Here is a 19,857-nt window from a genome sequence, read left to right on the forward strand (position 1 = left end):
GGACATTATCCCCTCTCCTTTTTTGTTTTCTTTATATGAGCTTTTCAGCTATATAATTGTATACTGATTTCAGCGCTGCACTTTTTGGTTTTTATTGTATTTTTTGAATCACTGTTAGTTGATTTTGTGCCAGCTGCTCACTATTGTTCTTAATCATTTGGTTTTCTGTCACATCTAGCGCGGAAATTTTTCTTCTATTTATATTACATTAGTTTTACTTTTTAACCACTTTACCACTAGAGGATTTTGCGGTCATACGTCTGGGCCACTTTTTGCGATTTGGCGCTGTGCGAATTTAACGGACAATTGCGTGGGCGTGCAACGCCGTACCCAAACAAAATTTACGTCCTTTGTTCCCCACAAACAGAGCTTTCTTTTGGTGGCATTTGATCACCTGTGCGATTTTTACTTTTTGCGCTATTAACAAAGAAAGAGTTTATTTTGAAAAAATAATATTTTTAACATTTTTTTATATGAAATTCCCCCCAAAAAATGTAAAAATCAAAATTTTTTTAAATTTTTGGCCAATTTGTTTTCTGCTACCTATGTTTGGTAAAAAAAAAAAAAAAAAAAAAAAAATCGCAATAAGTGTATTTTGATTGGTTTGCGCAAAAGTTATTGCGTTTACTAACTAAGGGAAAGATTTTTGTCATTTTTGGTGGGTTTTTTTTAACGAGTAATGGCGGCGATCTGCGATTTTTTTTTGCAGGACTGCGACATTGCGGCGGACAGATCAGACCCCTGACTGACATTTTTGACACTTTTGGGGGTACCAGTGACATTACTGCAGTAATCAGTGCTATAAATATGCACTGTTACTGTAAAAATGACACTGGCAGGGAAGGGTTTAATTTTATTGGAGAGGGAGGGGTTAATGTATGCCTGGTGCTTACTGACATGTGTGGGAGGAGGTGACTGAGTGACACAGGGACAGATCTCAGGTTCAGCTATGCTGAACCCTGCAATCTGTCACTGCCTGTCACTTCGGAGATCCGCCCACTCTGTTTACACAAGCGGGCGGATCTCCAGACTCGATTCCCCAACGATCGGGGAAGAGCAGCGGCAATCGCCGCTGCTCCTCCCCTGGCCCGACTCCCGCTGTGACTGAATACAGTGGGAGCGCGCCACCGAGAAGGGGGAGTGTCTGCCGACGTAGGTCTACGTCGTCAGTCCTACAAGAGCCACTTTGCCGCAGTAGAGCTCTAGTGAGCAGCGGCAAAGTGGTTAACTGTTCTTGTCAGTCCGGTGTAATCACTGCAGCTTTTTCTGATGGTGGCAGCGTTCTTTCTGGACTGAGTGGCACTCATATAATGGCGTGTAAGCCCAGCCTGCATGATGCTGCACCCTCCTAATGGGGCCTTGAAAATAACATGGTTGGCTTACAGCAAACATCAGCGATGACAGTGTCGTTCTGCCCTGACAAGGACTGCTGAGGAAGGGGGCAAGGTGCCTAAGCAGCCTAGCACCAGCTCTGTCACGAGGGATGTACATGCTTCCCATACCAGGAAGTAGTGGTGAAGCTAGCCATAGTTGATTACAGATACTTCTATAGCGTCATTTTAGACCCGTTTCACACATGCTGTCCGTTTGTCTGTTTTTCATCAATCCGTTGACGGATGAAAAAACGGACATCAATGTATCTCTATGTAAAAACGGATGACAACGGATGATCATCCGTTAACATCCATTTTCTTCCGCTTCCGTCAATGTCCGTTTTTTTGAACGGATGAATGCCCCATTTTTCATCCGTCAAAAAAACGGATCGGACGAAAAACGGATGGCAACTGACGAAAGACGGATGGCAACTGACGAAAGACGGATGGCAACTGACGAAAGACGGATGAAAAACTGATACATTTTGACGTGACTGAACTGAAGAACTGAACGGACCGTATGTGTGAAAGGGGCCTAAAGCAGACCTGTACACAAATAAAATGATACACTATCTCAAAAAAGTGAGTACACCCCTCACATTTTTTTATATCTTTTAGATCTTTTTCATGTGACAACACTGAAGAATTTTATTATATCTTTTCATGTGACAACACTGAAGAAATTACACTTTGCTCCAATGTAAAGTAGTGAGTGTACAGCTTGTATAACAGTGTAAATTTGCTGTCCCCTCAAAATAACTCAACACACAGCCATTAGTGTCTACACTGCTGGCAACAAAAGTGCAACCTTAAGTAAAAAAGTCCAAGTTGGGCCCAAATAGCCATTTTGCCTCTCCGGTGTCATGTGACTCATTAGTGTTACAAGATCTCAGGTGTGAATGAGAAGCAGGGGTGTTAAATTTCGTTTCATCACTCACTCTCTCATACTGGTCACTGGAATTTCAACATGGCACCTCATGGCAAAGAACTCTGAGGATCTGAAAAAAAGAATTGTTCCTCTACATAAAGATGGCCTAGGCCAGTGATGGCGAACCTTGGCACCCCAGATGTTTTAGAACTACATTTCCCATGATGCTCATGCACTCTGCAGTGTAGTTGAGCATCATGGGAAATGTAGTTCCAAAACATCTGGGGTACCAAGCTAAGCCATCACTGGCCTAGGCTATAAGAAGATTGCCAAGATCCTGAAGCTGAGCTGCAGCATTGTGGCCAAGACCATACAGTGGTTTAACAGGGCAGGTTCCACTCAGAACAGGCCTTCCCATGGTCAACCAAAGAAGTTGAGTGCACGTGCTCAGAGTCATATCCAGAGATTGTCTTTGGGAAATAGACGTATTAGAGCTGGCAGCGTGGCTGCAGAAGTTGAAGGGGGGGGGTAGTGGGGGGTCAACCTGCCAGTGCTCAGACTAGGGCTGAACAATATTCGGTTTTTACATCGACATCGCGATATAAGCGCGAGCGATAGTCACATCGCCGGAACATGCGATGGTGTAGGGAAGTATCACAGGTTAAGAAGACAGTGTGGAAGGCAGAGAAGGCAGGACTCACAGTGAGTAGAAGAACACAGCCTGACATCAGGCCCGGATTGGCTAATAGGGACTTCTCCCGGTGGGCCGTTCGGTGCGAGGGCCATTCCTCTGGGTTGCCTTAGATTTAAAAATGGCACCGCCCGGCACCAAAATGTCACCGCGCATGCGCCGCCGCCGCTCGGGTAAGGCCGTACACGTTTGGCTATTCCCGGGAATAGCCGAACGTATACGAGCTTTCCCGAGCAGCAGCGCATGCGCAATGACATGTTGGCGCCGGGCGGCGCCATTTTTAAATCTAAGGCAACCCAGAGGAATGGCCCTCGTGCTTCAGGAACAGGTGAGACTCCTCCACAGCCGCACTACCTGCCATTATGCGGGGCTGTAGGCATACTACAAGAGATGCAGTGCTGTGGGCATGGTACACCTGTAACCCTCCTAACCTGTGATACTTCCCTACATTAACCCTGTATGGTACAATCAGAAGGCTGCAGTACTGCCCTACATTAACCCTGTATGGTCATAGCCTGGATTGATGGCTCTCAATATCGCAATATATATCGTTGGGAAAAAAATATCGCAATGTAATTTTTTTTCAATATAGTGCAGCCCTAGCTCCAACCATACGCTGCACACTACATCAAACTGGTTTGCATAACTGTCGTCCCAGAATAAAAGTCTTGTCTAAAGATGATGCACAAGAAAGGCCGCAAATAGTTTGCTGAAGACAAGTAGACTAAGGACATGGATTACTGGACCCATATCTTGTGGTCTGATGAGATCAAGATAAACTTATTTGGTTCAGATGGTGTCAAGCGTGTGTGGCAGCAACAAGGTGAGGAGTACAAAGACAAGTGTGTCTTGCCTACAGTCAAGCATGGTGGTGTCATGGTCTGGGGCTGCCGGCACTGGGGAGCTACACTTCATTGAGGGAACCATAAATGCCAACATGTACTGTGACATACTGAAGTAGAGCATGATCCCTCCCTTCTGAGACTGGGTCGCAGAGCAGTATTCCAACATAACGACCCCAAGTACATCTCCAAGATGACCACTGCCTTGCTAAAGAAGCTGAGGGTAAAGGGGATGAACTGGCCAAGCATGTCTCCAGACCTAAACCCTATTTAACATCTATGGAGCATCCTCAAATGGAAGGTGGAGGAGTGCAAGGTCTCCAACATCCACCAGCTCTGTGATGTCATCAAGAAGGAATGGAAGAGGACTCCAATGGCAACCTGTGAAGCTCTGGTGAACTCCATGCTGACTGCTCCTTGAACTCCATCTGTAATGACCCCGACTTGTCTCCTGACCTTCGCTACTGCCTGCTCCTGTAAGTGCTGTCTCGCTGATCTGCTGCTGACCCTGGCCCGCATCCTGACTCCGCCCTCGCCTATGCATCTGTACCTGAATCGCCTGCCTGTGTATGACTCGGCTTGTGCGACTGCTACTTCCTGCCTGCTACCAGCCTACACCTTGCCTGTCTGCAGTCACCAGTACCTGCCTGTTACCGCCTGCTGCTCACCGGCTGATACCCAGCTCACCAACTGTATCAAAGGCCACTGACAACTTCCCCTACCTGGCATGGATACCTACTTGCTGCTAGCAAGACCTACAGGCACTCATGACACTCTGTACTCCTGCACCTCCGGGTTACTTCCTCATCGTATAAGGCTCCTCAAGCCAGGTACGTGACAAGGAGTGACTTTTGCCCAGAGTTCAGCTGGCCGTATAAAAAAATGCAGCTTTTGAGAGCATTTGGCATTTACCGTATTTTCCGGCATATAAGACGACTGGGCGTATAAGACGACCCTCCTAATTTTTCAAGTTAAAACATAGGTTTTGGGCTAAACTCGCCGTATAAGACTACCCCCCTTCCAAAGCAAGGCAACACCATTGAAAAACATCAGATTTCTCATAGATCTCCAAGGTACCCCAAGTACTGTAATACATGTAATCTCTCATAATATCTCCAAGGTACCCTAAGTATTACCAGTAGATGTAATCTCAAGATGCTGGCTGTGCGGTAATCCTGTACCGGTATACCGTATGTACCGTAGCTTCGGCTACATACAGTATACCGCGCTGAGCCAATCACAGTGAGCGATGTATTCTGAATGCAAAGCCTGCTCGGATTGGCAGAGTCAGAGAGGTGGGCTGATGTAACTCCACCAATCCGAGCAGGCTTTGCATTCAATAGAATACATCGCTCTCCCTGATTGGCTCAGCGTGGTACACTGTATGTAGCCGAAGCTACGGTACATACGGTATACCGGTACAGGATTCCCACACAGCCAGCGTCTTGAGAGATTACATCTACCGGTAATAGTTATACTTAGGTTACCTTGGAGATATTATACTCGGCGTATAAGACGACCCCCCATTTTTGGGGGATTTTTTTGAGGTTCAAAAGTAGTCCTATACGCCAGAAAATACAGTATATTTCCCTGCCTCCAAAACTCCTCCATGGTAGCCAGTGTGTCCATGCACACATAGGCGTTTACAGATGTATTCGAAGAGGAGCATTTAGAGACCGGGGGAAAAAAAATTAAAAACCCCCAGAGTGTTCAGGAGAGAAACATTTGTGCAAAAAAAAAAACATGCATAAACGTGTGTAAATGCACATAAAGTGCTTAAACACTAGATGCCTTTAGCACTTGAGCGTTCATTTATTCCAATGACCAGAATAAAATTAATACTCCAGCCAATGGAATGAATGTCTAACTGCCTGAGATGCCTAAATGCATTTGCAAAATCTGGCTTTAGGTGCGTTTTTTAAGCGGCTTTTTTTCTGCTAGGAGCAAAAGGAGTGCAACCAGCCTGTCTGATTCACTTGTGATTATCACTATCGACTGCTATAGCCGCTAGCAATCGCTGTCTTGTCCCAGCACCCAGCAGGGACGGCTTCCTCCGCCCGCCCTCGCATTGGGAGCAGACAGACAATTACTCTGCAGGAGGGGGATTCCCCTGTCAGTACTGTCTGTTGATGGGGGAATCCTGTGAATTTCTTACCTGCAACCCGTGGTTGCATTAGCCCACCGTAAAGTGATTATCCCATTATAAAGTGGTAAACACATTTCAGCGCTGTCACACTCTGGGCCTTGGGGTAATTAAACCCGTTAGAAGTACATGGTGTGTAATAAAATGTCTTCTCCAGGGCTAATTGATATCGTAAAAGCCATTTTGCCCATATCTCTACTGATAGCCATCATACTTGACCTCCAACTCACAGTTTAAATATCTCCACAATTCAAAAATCACATATGACCAAGCTATAGTAATATTGGATCAGACATTACCATGCTATAGTACTATTGATTATATTTTTGAATGTTGAAGAAAGAATGGATCAAGATCACACATGACCAGGCTATTAAATACAGGAGGCGGAATAGAGGTCTTTCCACCTCATGGATGACCTGCCTATCTGAGGAATATCATATTTAGCATCTCTGAAATGGCAATTGCATGCAGCACAATAATATGTGTGTTACCAGATCCTGAAGTGGGGTACAGGCGGTCCCCGGGTTACAAACAAGATAGGGACTGTAGGTTTGTTCTTAAGTCAAATTTGTTTGCAAGTTGGAACAGGTAACATTTCTTTAAGTGTAGCCCCAGCCAAAAGAATAATTTTTAAGTTTTTTGGATAGCATAGGGAAGGGTTAACACCCCTGTACCATTTTTTTTTTTTTTTTTTTTTGCTGTCTGTACCCCTGTTCAGAAGATTTCACCTCACTTTCTGTCCCTATGACAACTGAATTTTGAAAATTTTGGGTTGTTGTGGAAACAGAGATTGGTGATAAAGCTTCAGAGGAGACACCTTTTTCCCATGAGAACTCCTACAGGAGAGAATTTCCCTTCCTAGGGGTAGATTTCCCCTCACTTCCAGTTGTCTCCCTCCGTTTGTAAGTAGGAGTCGTTTGTAATTCGGATGTTTGTAACCTGGGGGCCGCCTGTATGCTGAAAATATAATTACATCCAGAAAACTTGAAGAAGAAGCAGCTGAATGATTGTAAAGACTGATATCCCATCAGCCACTCCTCACACATTCCTATTGGTCAGATCATTTCTGTCCACACCTTCTTCAGGGACCAGAAAAGGGAAACTGGTCAGAAGTCTGGAGCTCTTTTACAATCACACAAAAACATTAGCCAAGATCTATGGGAGCCACTGATCCATCAGATGCAGGTCATACATGGTAGGAATCGACCAATATCTTTTTTTCATGGCCAATATTTATTTTCCTGCCACCCTTCAGGCCGATAGACAGTCTGCACAGTTAAAGTTTTTGTTTTTACACTGTCCTTTTAAATTTTTTATTTTTTTTTTTGATCGCCTATTGCGGTCACAAGGAATGTAAACATCCCTTGCGACAGTAATAGGCAGTGACGGGTACTCTTTATGGAGGGATCTGACCCCAAACCCCTCCTCTGCACTTAAAAGCATTCAAAAATGCCAAGTTTCACTGTTTTTAATACGGTTATTTATTTTTTCAAAATCTGGCACCTTTAAGGCTTCAGTAACTGGAAGTGATGTCAGGACATCGCTTCCAGGTTACTACATCGAAGACGTGATCAGAGCCGATTCCAGCTTTGTTCAGGTCTACGGTCAGCCGGTGTATGTGCCAGCTTGTTTCTCGGGCCTTTCGGTGGCTTAGCTGCATCAGTTGTGATTACAAAAAAGCCAACCGGTCGGCTCAAAGAAAAAAAAAAAAAAAACCACACAGTACCGGGGTGATGCCTGTAGCTGCAGGCATCACTTCAGTTCAACTACTTGAAGCAATATTGGTCATATCAGCAAGTTTGTGGCAGATACCGATACTTCAAAAAAAAAAAAAAAAAAGAAAAATCAGCCCCACCGATAATCGGTCTATCCCTAATACACAAAGCAAATTTATTTACTGCAACCAGTGTTGCCGAGCCGTAGTATTCTTCTTACAAGGGAAGCTGTCCCTGCCGGAAGACAACAGTGATTATCGGTATACCAGCTACTAGCAAAAATTGCGTGTAAAATCCAGCAGGCTGGTTGTGCCCAAGCTGACTGATCGATAAACTTGGTGCATTCAGCCTGCCCTGCCTATACATGGTTCTGGTTGAACCAACCGTCTATGGCCGACCTTAGCCCCCGGTCACACCAGTGCGACTTGTCATGCAATCTGATAGATTTAAGTCCCAAGAGAATTTGCAGTCGAATCGGTGCGACTTCAACTCTTATTGGAGTCACACTGATATTGAAAGTAGTTCTTGCACTACTTTTTGCAAGTTCGGGCGCGGCTTGCAGAGACATTTGTGCATGAAGTCACACAGATGCCTTCCAAGTGGCACGTGCAGTCGCACTGACATGCACCTTAGAAATTGTGCGATTTCAAAGCCACATTCAGTCACCGAAGACTTATGCTCATTGACTGGGCTGAACTAAGAAACAGAAATGTATTACCTATTTTCACTTTTAGACTTTGCTTCCTTTGTAATTCTCTTCCATGTAAAACTGTAAAAAATGCAACCCGTTTTACATTTTCTGTTATTAAAAATAAAGTTTTTAAAATTGTTTTCCAAAGGACTAACACAGAATTTAAAGAACCCGTCTCTTTAAAGAGTGCTACTATATGGTAAAGCTCTGGATACTCCTGTCTGTGGCGACAGCGGGTATCAAAGACATTAACCACTTGCCGACCGCCCAATGCAGATTTACTGCAGCAGAGCAGTTCGGCTGCACATAATCACGTAGATCTATCGCGATTATGTGCCCGGAGCTGCGCTCCCGCTGTGATTGGACATAGCCGGAGCCAGACCATGGGAGGAGCGGGCTTGATCCCTGCTGGCCTCCCGCAATCTTCGAGGAAACTGACAGGAGAGCCGCCTGTCTATGTAAACAAAGCAAACGGCTCTCCTGTCAGACAGGCAAAAATCGCTGATCGCCACCATTACTAATAAAAAATAAAAAAAGTCCAAAAATCTATCCAATAGTTTGTACACGCTTTAACTTTTGCGCAAACCAACCAATACAAATACACTTTTTGGGATTTTTTTTTACCAACAATATGTAGCAGAATACAAATTGGCCTAAACTGATAAAAAAAAAATTAGAATTTAAAAAAAAAAAAATGTAATTTGGAAAGTTTTATAGCAGAAAGTAAAAAAATATTGTGTTTTTTTTTAAAAATTGTCACTCTTTGTTTAGAGCGCAAAATCTAAAAAACATGTGAACTGCCAGGGGTGCGGATGCGATGCAGGAAAAACGCTGTATATTCGCAGCGTTACCGCATCGCACAAGTGTGAACCTGCACTAAAACGTTCAATAAAGACCTTGCAGGAAAGCGCGTAAAAGACGTGCAAGCGGAAAATTATTTTTCATTGCCAGTATTGCAACATAATACATACATACATATAGAGCTTGACAAAACTTGCTTGAATCTAGGAGCCAGCAAAAAAAAAAAAAAAAAAGTTAGTAGCCAATTTTTTTTAACTAACAAAATTTACAGGTGGAACATGTAACATGTTCGGAAAAGGTGATCTTTTTTGCGTTTTCTGCACATGTTTAAAATATCATTTTAGGCCTGAGGATTACAAACCAAATTCCAAAAAAGTTGGGACAATGTACAAATTGTGAGTAAAAAAGGAAAGGACTAATTTACAAATCTCATAAACTTATATTTTATTCAGAATATAATATAGATAACATATCAAATGTTGAAAGTGAGACATTTTGAAATGTCATGCCCAATATTGGCTCATTTTGGATTTCACATTCCAAAAAAGTTGGGACAGGTAGCAATAAGAGGCCGGAAATGTTAAATGTACATATAAGGAACAGCTGGAGGACCAATTTGCAACTTATTCGGTCAATTGGCAACATGATTGGGTATAAAAAGAGCCTCTCAGAGTGGCAGTGTCTCTCAGCTCTCAAGATGGGCAGAGGATTACCAATTCCCCCAATGCTGCAACGACAAATAGTGGAGCAATGAGTTTCTCAGAGAAAAATTGCTGTTTGAAGTTATCATCTACAGTGCATAATAACATCCAAAGATTCAGAGAATCTGGAACAATCTCTGTGCGTAAGGGTCAAGGCCGGAAAACCATACTGGATGCCTGCGATCTTCGGGCCCTTAGACAGCACTGCATCACATACAGGAATGCTACTGTAATGGAAATCACAACATGGGCTCAGGAATACTTCCAGAAAACATTGTCGGTGAACACAATCCACCGTGCCATTCACCGTTGCCAGCTAAAAACTCTATAGGCCAAAAAAAGAAGCCAAATCTAAACATGATCCAGAAGCGGAGGCGTTTTCTCTGGGCCAAGGCTCATTTAAAATGGTCTGTGGCAAAGTGGAAAACTGTTCTGTGGTCAGACAAATCAAAATTCAAAGTTCTTTTTGGAAAACTGGGACGCCATGTCATCCGGACTAAAGAGGACAAGGACAACCCAAGTTGTTATCAGCGCTCAGTTCAGAAGCCTGCATCTCTGATGGTATGGGGTTGCATGAGTGCGAGTGGCATGGGCAGCTTACACATCTGGAAAGGCACCATCAATGCTGAAAGGTATATCCAAGTTCTAGAACAACATATGATCCCATCCAGACGTCGTCTCTTTCAGGGAAGACCTTGCATTTTCCAACATGACAATGCCAGACCACATACTGCATCAATTACAACATCATGGCTGCGTAGAAGAAGGATCCGGGTACTGAAATGGCCAGTCTGCAGTCCAGATCTTTCACCCATAGAAAACATTTGGCGCATTATAAAGAGGAAGATGCAACAAAGAAGACCTAAGACAGATGAGCAACTAGAAGCCTGAATTAGACAAGAATGGGACAACATTCCTATTCCTAAACTTAAGCAACTTATCTCCTCAGTCCCCAGACGTTTGCAGACTGTTATAAAAAGAAGAGGGGATGCCACACAGTAGTAAACATGGCCTTGTCCCAACTTTTTTGAGATGTGTTGATGCCATGAGATTTAAAATCAACTTATTTTTCCCTTAAAATGATAAATTTTCTCAGTTTAAACATTTGACATGTCATCTATGATGTATTCTGAATAAAATAATAAAATTTGAAACTTCCACATCATTACATTCTGTTTTTATTCACAATTTGTACAGTGTCCCAACTTTGAATCGGGTTTGTACATAAAATCCCCCAAACATTATATATTTTCTGAGAGCAGACATCCTAGAGAGTAAAATAAGGGTAGTTCCAATTTTTTATGTCACACAATATTACCGCAAAGGTCTAGGAAACAAAAAATTTCAGTAAAAAACAAACAATTAAATGTCAATATAAGGGGGCACAAACACATAATAAATTTTTTGGTAAAATATAAAAGCCGAGGTTGCACCAAGTAAAGAGATACCCAACATGTCAAGCCTTAAAATTTGCATGCGCCCATGAAATGGCGACAAACTTGATTACCCTATATTTTCCCGTAGGAGACGCTTTCAAAGCCCCTACAGGTCATCAGTTTAACGTTACAAAGGAGGTCTGGTGATAGAATTCCAGCATGCGCAGCCATATGTAACGTGTATCGCAATCAACGTTTTCAGGCATAGGCGTCCCGCCAAGTACGTTTACATTTGTATGCGTGTATATGTGGTGGGGGCTCAAATTATTTTATTTTTTTTTGGGGGGGGGGGGATTTTACGTGCTTAACCCCTTGCCGACTGCGCACAGTATATTTACTGCGGCAGTCAGCCCCGGCCAGGCAGAGTGACGTAGGTCTACGTCGCTAGCCTGTCACCGGGTTTTGAGCCAATAGCGGGCGAGCGCGTGCCCGCTGAGGCGCACGCCCGCCTCGGCTCGTTCACACAGGAGTCCGCGCGTGTGACCGGCGGACCCGATGTCCACCGGTCACCCTACGATCGTCGGTAGAGCGGGAGAAAGGCGGAGTGGCTTATGTAAACAAGCCGTCTGTCATTCTCCCCTGTGTAAAAATGGAGATCAGACGGTTTTACTATGTAGAACCGTTGATCTCTGTTTTTACAATAGGAGCCATGTCCCACTACAGTTAGAAGAACACCCCTAGGACACACTTAACCCCTCCCTGTCCAATACAGTTAACCCCTTCCCTGCCAGTGTATTACAGTAACAGTGCATATGTATAGCACTGATTACTGTAGTAATGTCACTGGTACCCCCAAAAGTGTCAAAAATGTCAGTCAAGGGTCCGATCTGTCCACCGCAATGTCGCAGTACCGCAAAAAAAAAAAAAAAAAAAAAATCGCAGATCGCCGCCATTACTCTTTACCTTTGTTAACTTTTGCGCAAACCAATCAAAATACGCTTTTTGCGATTTTTTTTACCAAACATATGTAGCATAAAACAAATTGGCCGAAAATGTTAAAAAATTTTGATTTTTACATTTTTTTTGGGGGGGGGGGGGAATTTCATATAAAAAAAAGGTGAAAAATATTGTTATTTTTGCAACATTTACGCTCTTTTTTTGTTTATAGCGCATGATCAAAAAATCGCACAGGTGATCAAATACCACCAAAAGAAAGCTCTGTTTGTGGGGGGAAAAAAAAAGACGTCAAATTCGTTTAGGTACAGCGTCGCACGACCGCGCAATTGTCAGTTAAAATCACAGCGCTGAATCGCAAAAAGTGGCCTGGACGCAAGACAGCAAAATCCTCAGGTGGTAAAGTGGTTAAAACTTGCGTGCGCCTATGAAACGGCGACAAACTTGATTACCCTACAGGTCATCAGTTTAATGTTACAAAGGAGGTCTGGTGCTAGAATTCCGGCATTTGCAGCCATATGCAACGTGTATCGCAATCAACGTTTTCAGGCATAGGCGCCCCGCCAAGTACGTTTACATTTGTATGTGTGTATATGTGGTGGGGGCTCAAATTATTTTATTTATTTTTTTGGGGGGCGGGGGGGGGGATTTTATGTGCTTAACTGTGCAACTTAAATTTTTAACAATTACATTTTTTTTTCCTATTACACAGGGGACAAGGTGATGATTTTTTTAGGTGACAGGTGCTCTTTAATGCGACGTCCAGGGTCTAAAAGAACCCCAATGTCTCCCCTGTGCTCCACTAAATGAAATGCAATGCACATCGCACTGCATTACAATCTCTCCTGGCCTTCATGGCCAGGGAAACCGTCAACGGGGACCTGGAAGTGATGTCACACCTCACTTCTGGATCAGCGACAAGAAGGGGAGGTTGGGTCTCCGCTCTCCTCCCCTCCTTTCTACCTGGCAGCAACCACTATCCCAGTCCCGCAGATGGGCAAGTATAGCCCAGGATGGGTGGGCTGTGTGGAGCATTCAGATGGCAGTCCAGGCCCCAGGATGCAATTTCTTGTTGCCATGGTGACCTGGGACTTGTCGAGCCCTGTACGTGTGTAAACATGCATATAGGCGAGTAAACACGCATACATGCATAGATGACTGCGCTTAAACATATAAAATTTTATATTTTTGTTTTATGGCTCTGTACTCATCACTCCATTACTCATCTTTACACAGCTGTGTGTATGGTTACATAGACAGCAATGCATCTTGTTCCAGATCAGTAAAAAAAATGTGGCGTTTTTACCCCATGTGCAAAAGGCCTAAATGTGGTTCCCATAAAAAGTTTTCAGAACACACATCATGTTTTTTTTTTATGTATTGGACTGCATAGCTGCAGACCAGTCAGGGTGTGGTACCGACTTGTGCCACAGCCAAAACCACCTATAATGGGCAGATTGAGCATCAGAACTGGGACCACGGAGCAATGGAAGAAGGTGGCCTGCTCTGATGAATTTTAGAATGGTTAAAAGGTAACTCCACTGGAAAAAAAAAAAAAAAAAAAAACTTATATAGCATATACCATTATGATTATTAAGTCGTATTGTAATTTATTAAAAACTACCTTTCCTTCTCAATCCGCAGTTCTGTAATGTTCTGTAAAATACAATATGGCCACCCTGAGGTGTTCTGTTCACAGATGGGAGTATAAAACGCCTCCTAGAAATGTCTTTTCCTGCTTGTGTGATTGGCTCACTGATTTTCCCAGAGGTCTGCACTAAGATACATCAGATTTTTGCTATTCAAAACAAATGCTATTTTTAGGGAAGATAGTCCCAAAGGGAAATCACATCTAAATGGGATGAAGATCCTGCCACTTTCCTCATTAGAGCCCTGCAGCAGCTGATTGATAATTATGAAATCCCTCCCATACATATTCACTCTGAATATGAACACAGACACACAAACCGCTATTTCTTCAGAAGAAAAAAAAAAAAAAAATAGGAATCTGGAGTTACTTTTTAAGGAACATTATGAGTTCAAAGTGTTAAATTTGCCTCCAAACTCTCCAGATTTCGATCCAATTGAGCAACTGTGGGATGTGCTGGAAAACAAGTCTGACCCATGGAGGCCCCACCTCCCCAACTTACAGGACTTAAAGGATCCGATACTAACAGCTTGGTGCCAGATACCCCAACATACCCTTAGAGATGTACTGGAGAAGTCCATGTCTCCATTAGTTATGGTGGGTGGTCCAGGTTATGGCTGAACGGTATAAAAGTAAAAAAAAAAAAAAAAAAAAGGCGGGGGAGGGGGTTGCACTGAGGGGGCTCCCAGACTGACAACTGCCTCGGCCCACGGTGACTCCCCGGACCAACCACCACATTGGCCCAAAGTACCCCTGAACCGACCACCGCTTCGGCCCAAAAAGTACCCCAGTCTGACCACTGCCTCAGCCCAAAGAATCACCGGACTGACCACCGCCTCGGCCCAAAATACTCCCCGGACCGACCACCGCCTCGGCCCAAAATACTCCCCGGACCGACCACCGCCTCGGCCCAAAATACTCCCCGGACCGACCACCGCCTCGGCCCAAAGTACCCCAGGGCTGAGGACAGCCTCAGCTCACAGTAGCCCTGGAGTAAAGGCTTACCCACTGCCACTGCAGAGTAAGAAAAACCCATGATTGAACTAAGAGGTGTAATATATATTATATATATATATATATATATATATATAGGTAAATGTACATGTAAGAAAAAAAAAAAGTCTGAGAGGGGTTCAACAAATGAAATTCTGATGCAAGGACAGTGGAAAGCAGAAAAAAAAAATAGATTTTATTTTCCATCACTTTTTCTGGTTTTAAATTAAATCAATGGAGCCAACTTCACATACAATCAAAACACAACACCACACACACTACAATTCCCCGGAAAACAAGCCAAAATGTCCTATTATATGGATATAGTAGTAGTACTGGGGAGAGGGGGGGGGGGGGTATTATTTTTATCGAGGAATTATATAGCACCAACAGTTTGCTCAGAGATTTAAAATATAGGCCTCATATCACACGGGGGTACTGAAGCATACCCCTATGGCAAGGGCTGTTTGAGACAACAGAGGATAGGCAGGTGTGCCGTGCATGCGAGTACAGGCAGTCCTATTAAGGTCTGTTGGGACACAGCGGCAGTCTGGACACAGCCTCTGGTTTCACACTGACACCCATGGAGGTGCGTGTCCCTGAACTCTGCTTTCAGGATTATTACCACTTTAAAAGGGAGACAGGAGGGATCAGTGGGCTCCGCCTAGGAGAGCTTACAATCTGAATGCGATGTGCAAGGGATAGAAGAGGTGATAACTGTGTGCAGATCCGTTGATGAAGAAAGTAAAGGTTCAGCTGATTGGTGGAGATGGAATAGGCTTCCCTGAAGGGACGAGTTTTCAGGGATCGCCTAGTTAGACAGATCAGGATATAGTAAACCCGACCGGGTGGAGAGAATTATTATAGCTCTAATAGTAGGAGGAGTACAGAGTTTTTAGGGGTGTATATGAGGGCATCTGGTTAACTGGGTGTAATGTGTGACATTATGTAAGCAGTATTGGGGGGGGGTAGGTGTAATATTAGTATGAGGTGAGAGAAGCAGCCTCCTAGTACCTGGGTGTTGTATTATTACAGTGGGTAGTATTTTTATAGTATGAGGTTTCTGGGGAATAGGATATCTTGTTACCTGGGTGTATTATAATACTAGCATGGGGTTTTGGGGTGAATATGAAGGGTCTCCTGACAACCTGAGTATAGTAGTAGAGGAGTAAGACATACAGGTTTCCTCATTACCTGAGTGCAGGATTAGCAGAGTGTATTTGGGGTTTTGCCTAAGTATAAGGGGGTTCTGCTCATTACCAGAGTATAGTATGGGGGGGTCTCCCCATTATCTGGGTGTAGTAGAGAAGTATATAGGAATCTCCCCATTATCTAGGTGTAGTAGAAGTATAATATGGGGGTCACCCATTACCTGGGTGTAATAGAGAAGTATAATATGTGGTCCCCCGTTATATTGGTGTAGTAATAGAGAAGTATAATATGGGGGTCCCCCCATTATCTGGGTGTAATAGAGAAGTATAATATGGGGTTCCCCCATTATCTGGGTGTAATAGAGAAGTATAATATGGGGTTCCCCCATTATCTGGGTGTAATAGAGAAGTATAATATGGGGTTCCCCCATTATCTGGGTGTAATAGAGAAGTATAATATGGGGTTCCCCATTACCGGGTGTAATAGAGAAGTATATGGGGGTCCCCCCATTATCCGAGTGTAATAGAGAAGTATAATATGGGGGTCCCCCATTATCTGGGTGTAACAGAGAAGTATGATATGGGGGTCCCCCATTACCGGGTGTAATAGAGAAGTATAATATGGGGGTTCCCCCATTACCTGGGTGTAATAGAGAAGTATAATATGGGGTCCCCCATTATCTGGGTGTAATAGAGAAGTATAATATGGGGTCCCCCATTATCTGGGTGTAGTAGAGAAGTATAATATGGGGTCCCCCATTATCTGGGTGTAATAAAGTATAATATGGGGGTCCCCCATTATCTGGGTGTAACAGAGAAGTATGATATGGGGGTCCCCCATTACCGGGTGTAATAGAGAAGTATAATATGGGGGTTCCCCCATTACCTGGGTGTAATAGAGAAGTATAATATGGGGTTCCCCCATTACCTGGGTGTAGTAGAGAAGTATAATATGGGGTCCCCCATTATCTGGGTGTAGTAGAGAAGTATAATATGGGGTCCCCCATTATCTGGGTGTAATAAAGTATAATATGGGGGTCCCCCATTATCTGGGTGTAGTAGAGAAGTATAATATGGGGGTCCCCCATTATCTGGATGTAATAGAGAAGTATAATATGGGGTCCCCCCATTATCTGGGTGTAATAGAGAAGTATAATATGGGGGTCCCCCATTACCTGGGTGTAATAGAGAAGTATAATATGGGGGTCCCCCATTACCTGGGTGTAATAGAGAAGTATAATATGGGGGTCCCCCATTACCTGGGTGTAGTAGAGAAGTATAATATGGGGTTCCCCCATTACCTGGGTGTAGTAGAGAAGTATAATATGGGGTTCCCCCATTACCTGGGTGTAATAGAGAAGTATAATATGGGGGTTCCCCCATTACCTGGGTGTAATAGAGAAGTATAATATGGGGGTTCCCCCATTACCTGGGTGTAATAGAGAAGTATAATATGGGGGTTCCCCCATTACCTGGGTGTAATAGAGAAGTATAATATGGGGTCCCCCATTATCTGGGTGTAATAGAGAAGTATAATATGGGGTCCCCCATTATCTGGGTGTAGTAGAGAAGTATAATATGGGGTCCCCCATTATCTGGGTGTAATAAAGTATAATATGGGGGTCCCCCATTATCTGGGTGTAACAGAGAAGTATGATATGGGGGTCCCCCATTACCGGGTGTAATAGAGAAGTATAATATGGGGGTTCCCCCATTACCTGGGTGTAATAGAGAAGTATAATATGGGGGTTCCCCCATTACCTGGGTGTAATAGAGAAGTATAATATGGGGGTTCCCCCATTACCTGGGTGTAATAGAGAAGTATAATATGGGGGTTCCCCCATTACCTGGGTGTAATAGAGAAGTATAATATGGGGTCCCCCATTATCTGGGTGTAATAGAGAAGTATAATATGGGGTCCCCCATTATCTGGGTGTAATAGAGAAGTATAATATGGGGTCCCCCATTATCTGGGTGTAGTAGAGAAGTATAATATGGGGGTCCCCCATTATCTGGGTGTAATAGAGAAGTATAATATGGGGGTCCCCCCATTATCTGGGTGTAATAGAGAAGTATAATATGGGGGTTCCCCCATTATCTGGGTGTAATAGAGAAGTATAATATGGGGGTTCCCCCATTATCTGGGTGTAATAGAGAAGTATAATATTGGGGTTCCCCCATTATCTGGGTGCAGTAATAGAGAAGTATAATATGGGGTCTCCCCATTACCTGGGTGTAACACCAGCTCTCAGCCACAGGTCCTCCGGCCGCCATCTGAGCGGAGGGGGGCGCTGTGGACCCGACAGACATGGCGCCTCCTATCGGTGATCAGGCTCAGCACACACAGTCCTGGCTCTCTGTGCCGGGGGGCTCTCAGTCCCAGCACTCCATGGCTCCATGGGCAAGCCTCGGCACACGCGGGCTCCGGGAAGGTCACATAATGCAGCTGGGACGTGACCGGCTACTTTCCGGTTATTCCGCCGTTACTCCTACCCAGCTGAGTACCGGCACCTCACAGGATTCGCCGTACACTCCGCGCATGCGCCACTCAACTCTCGTCCCGCCGGGTCTCCCTGTTGACGCGAGATGTCAGAGCGCAAGCGCCCTGGGAGTGCGGAGGGGTAGGGTCAGGCGGAGAATGGAGCATGCGCACTCAAATAGAGCAGCTGTCAAAGAGAGGACAGTGTGCGCATGCGCGGCAGCTGTTTTCTGTGCACTGCAGCGGCAGGCTGAGTCACGTGCAACATGTTTCTCTCACTGAGGGAAAATCATGCTTAATAATAGCCTATTAATACATTATAATGCCTATTAAATGTTTATGTGCTTTTTTTTTGTGTTTAGCATCACCTGTACTGAAATATTCTAATGATATTTTTACAACTTCAGGCAGGTGAATGGATGAGGTAAAGTGCCTAGGGTGCCGCTTCATCCCTTTATTCCAGGACTCATAATAATTACACCGGTTCTGAGGCTAATATAATTCACATAAGACACCAAGTGAGTTTAACCACTTTACCACCGGAGGATTTTGCTGCCTTACGTCCAGGCCACTTTTTGCGATTCGGCACTGTGTGACTTTAACTGACAATTGCGCGGTCGTGCGACGCCGTACCCAAATGAAATTTATGTCCTTTTTTCCCACAAACAGAGATTTCTTTTGGTGGTATTTGATCACCTGTGCGATTTTTACTTTTTGCGCTATAAACAAAAAAATAGCGTAAATTTTGAAAAAATAACAATATTTTTCACATTTTTTATATGAAATTTCCCCCCCCCCCAAAAAATGTAAAAATCTAATTTTTTTTTACATTTTTGGCCAATTTGTTTTCTGCTACATATGTTTGGTAAAAAAATCACAATAAGCGTATTTTGATTGGTTTGCACAAAAGTTATTGCGTTTACTAACTAAGGGAAAGATTTCTGTCATTTTTGGTGTTTTATTTTTTAATGAGTAATGGCGGCGATCTGCGATTTTTTTTGCGGGACTGCGACATTGCGGCGGACAGATCGGACCCTTGACTGACACTTTTGGGGGTACCAGTGACATTACTGCAGTAATCAGTGCTATATATATGCACTGTTACTGTATAAATGACACTGGCAGGGAAGGGGTTAATTTTATTGGAGAGGGAGGGGTTAATGTATGCCTGGTGCTTACTGACGTGTGTGGGGGGAGGGGACTGAGTGACACAAGGACAGATCGAGTGTTCAACTATGCTGGACCCTGCAATCTATCTGACCCTACCTGTCACTTAGGAGATCCGCCCGCTCTGTTTACACAAGCAGGCGGATCTCCACACTCAATTCCCCGACAGCTGCTCCTCCCCTGGCCCGACTCCCGCTGTGACTGAATACAGCGGGAGCGAGCCTCCGGCGGTGCGCGAGCGCCGCCCACAAGGGGAGGAGT

The 19,857-nt window shown here is 44.1% G+C and overlaps 1 protein-coding gene across 1 annotated transcript in view; it reads right to left on the reverse strand.

Moving 5' to 3' along the window:
- SPOPL (speckle type BTB/POZ protein like) overlaps window positions 1-18,507 on the reverse strand; it is a 95,631-nt gene extending 77,124 nt beyond the window's left edge. Inside the window, exon 1 of the mRNA XM_082261011.1 lies at window positions 18,180-18,507. Coding sequence (XP_082117137.1) covers window positions 18,180-18,260 — 81 coding nt within the window. The 5' untranslated portion in view covers window positions 18,261-18,507. The remainder of the gene's footprint in view (window positions 1-18,179) is intronic.
- Window positions 18,508-19,857: the final 1,350 nt, after the last annotated feature.

The sequence above is a fragment of the Pelophylax lessonae genome, assembly GCF_965119305.1.
Source record: "Pelophylax lessonae genome assembly, chromosome: 6".
Classification (NCBI taxonomy): Eukaryota; Metazoa; Chordata; class Amphibia; order Anura; family Ranidae; genus Pelophylax; species Pelophylax lessonae.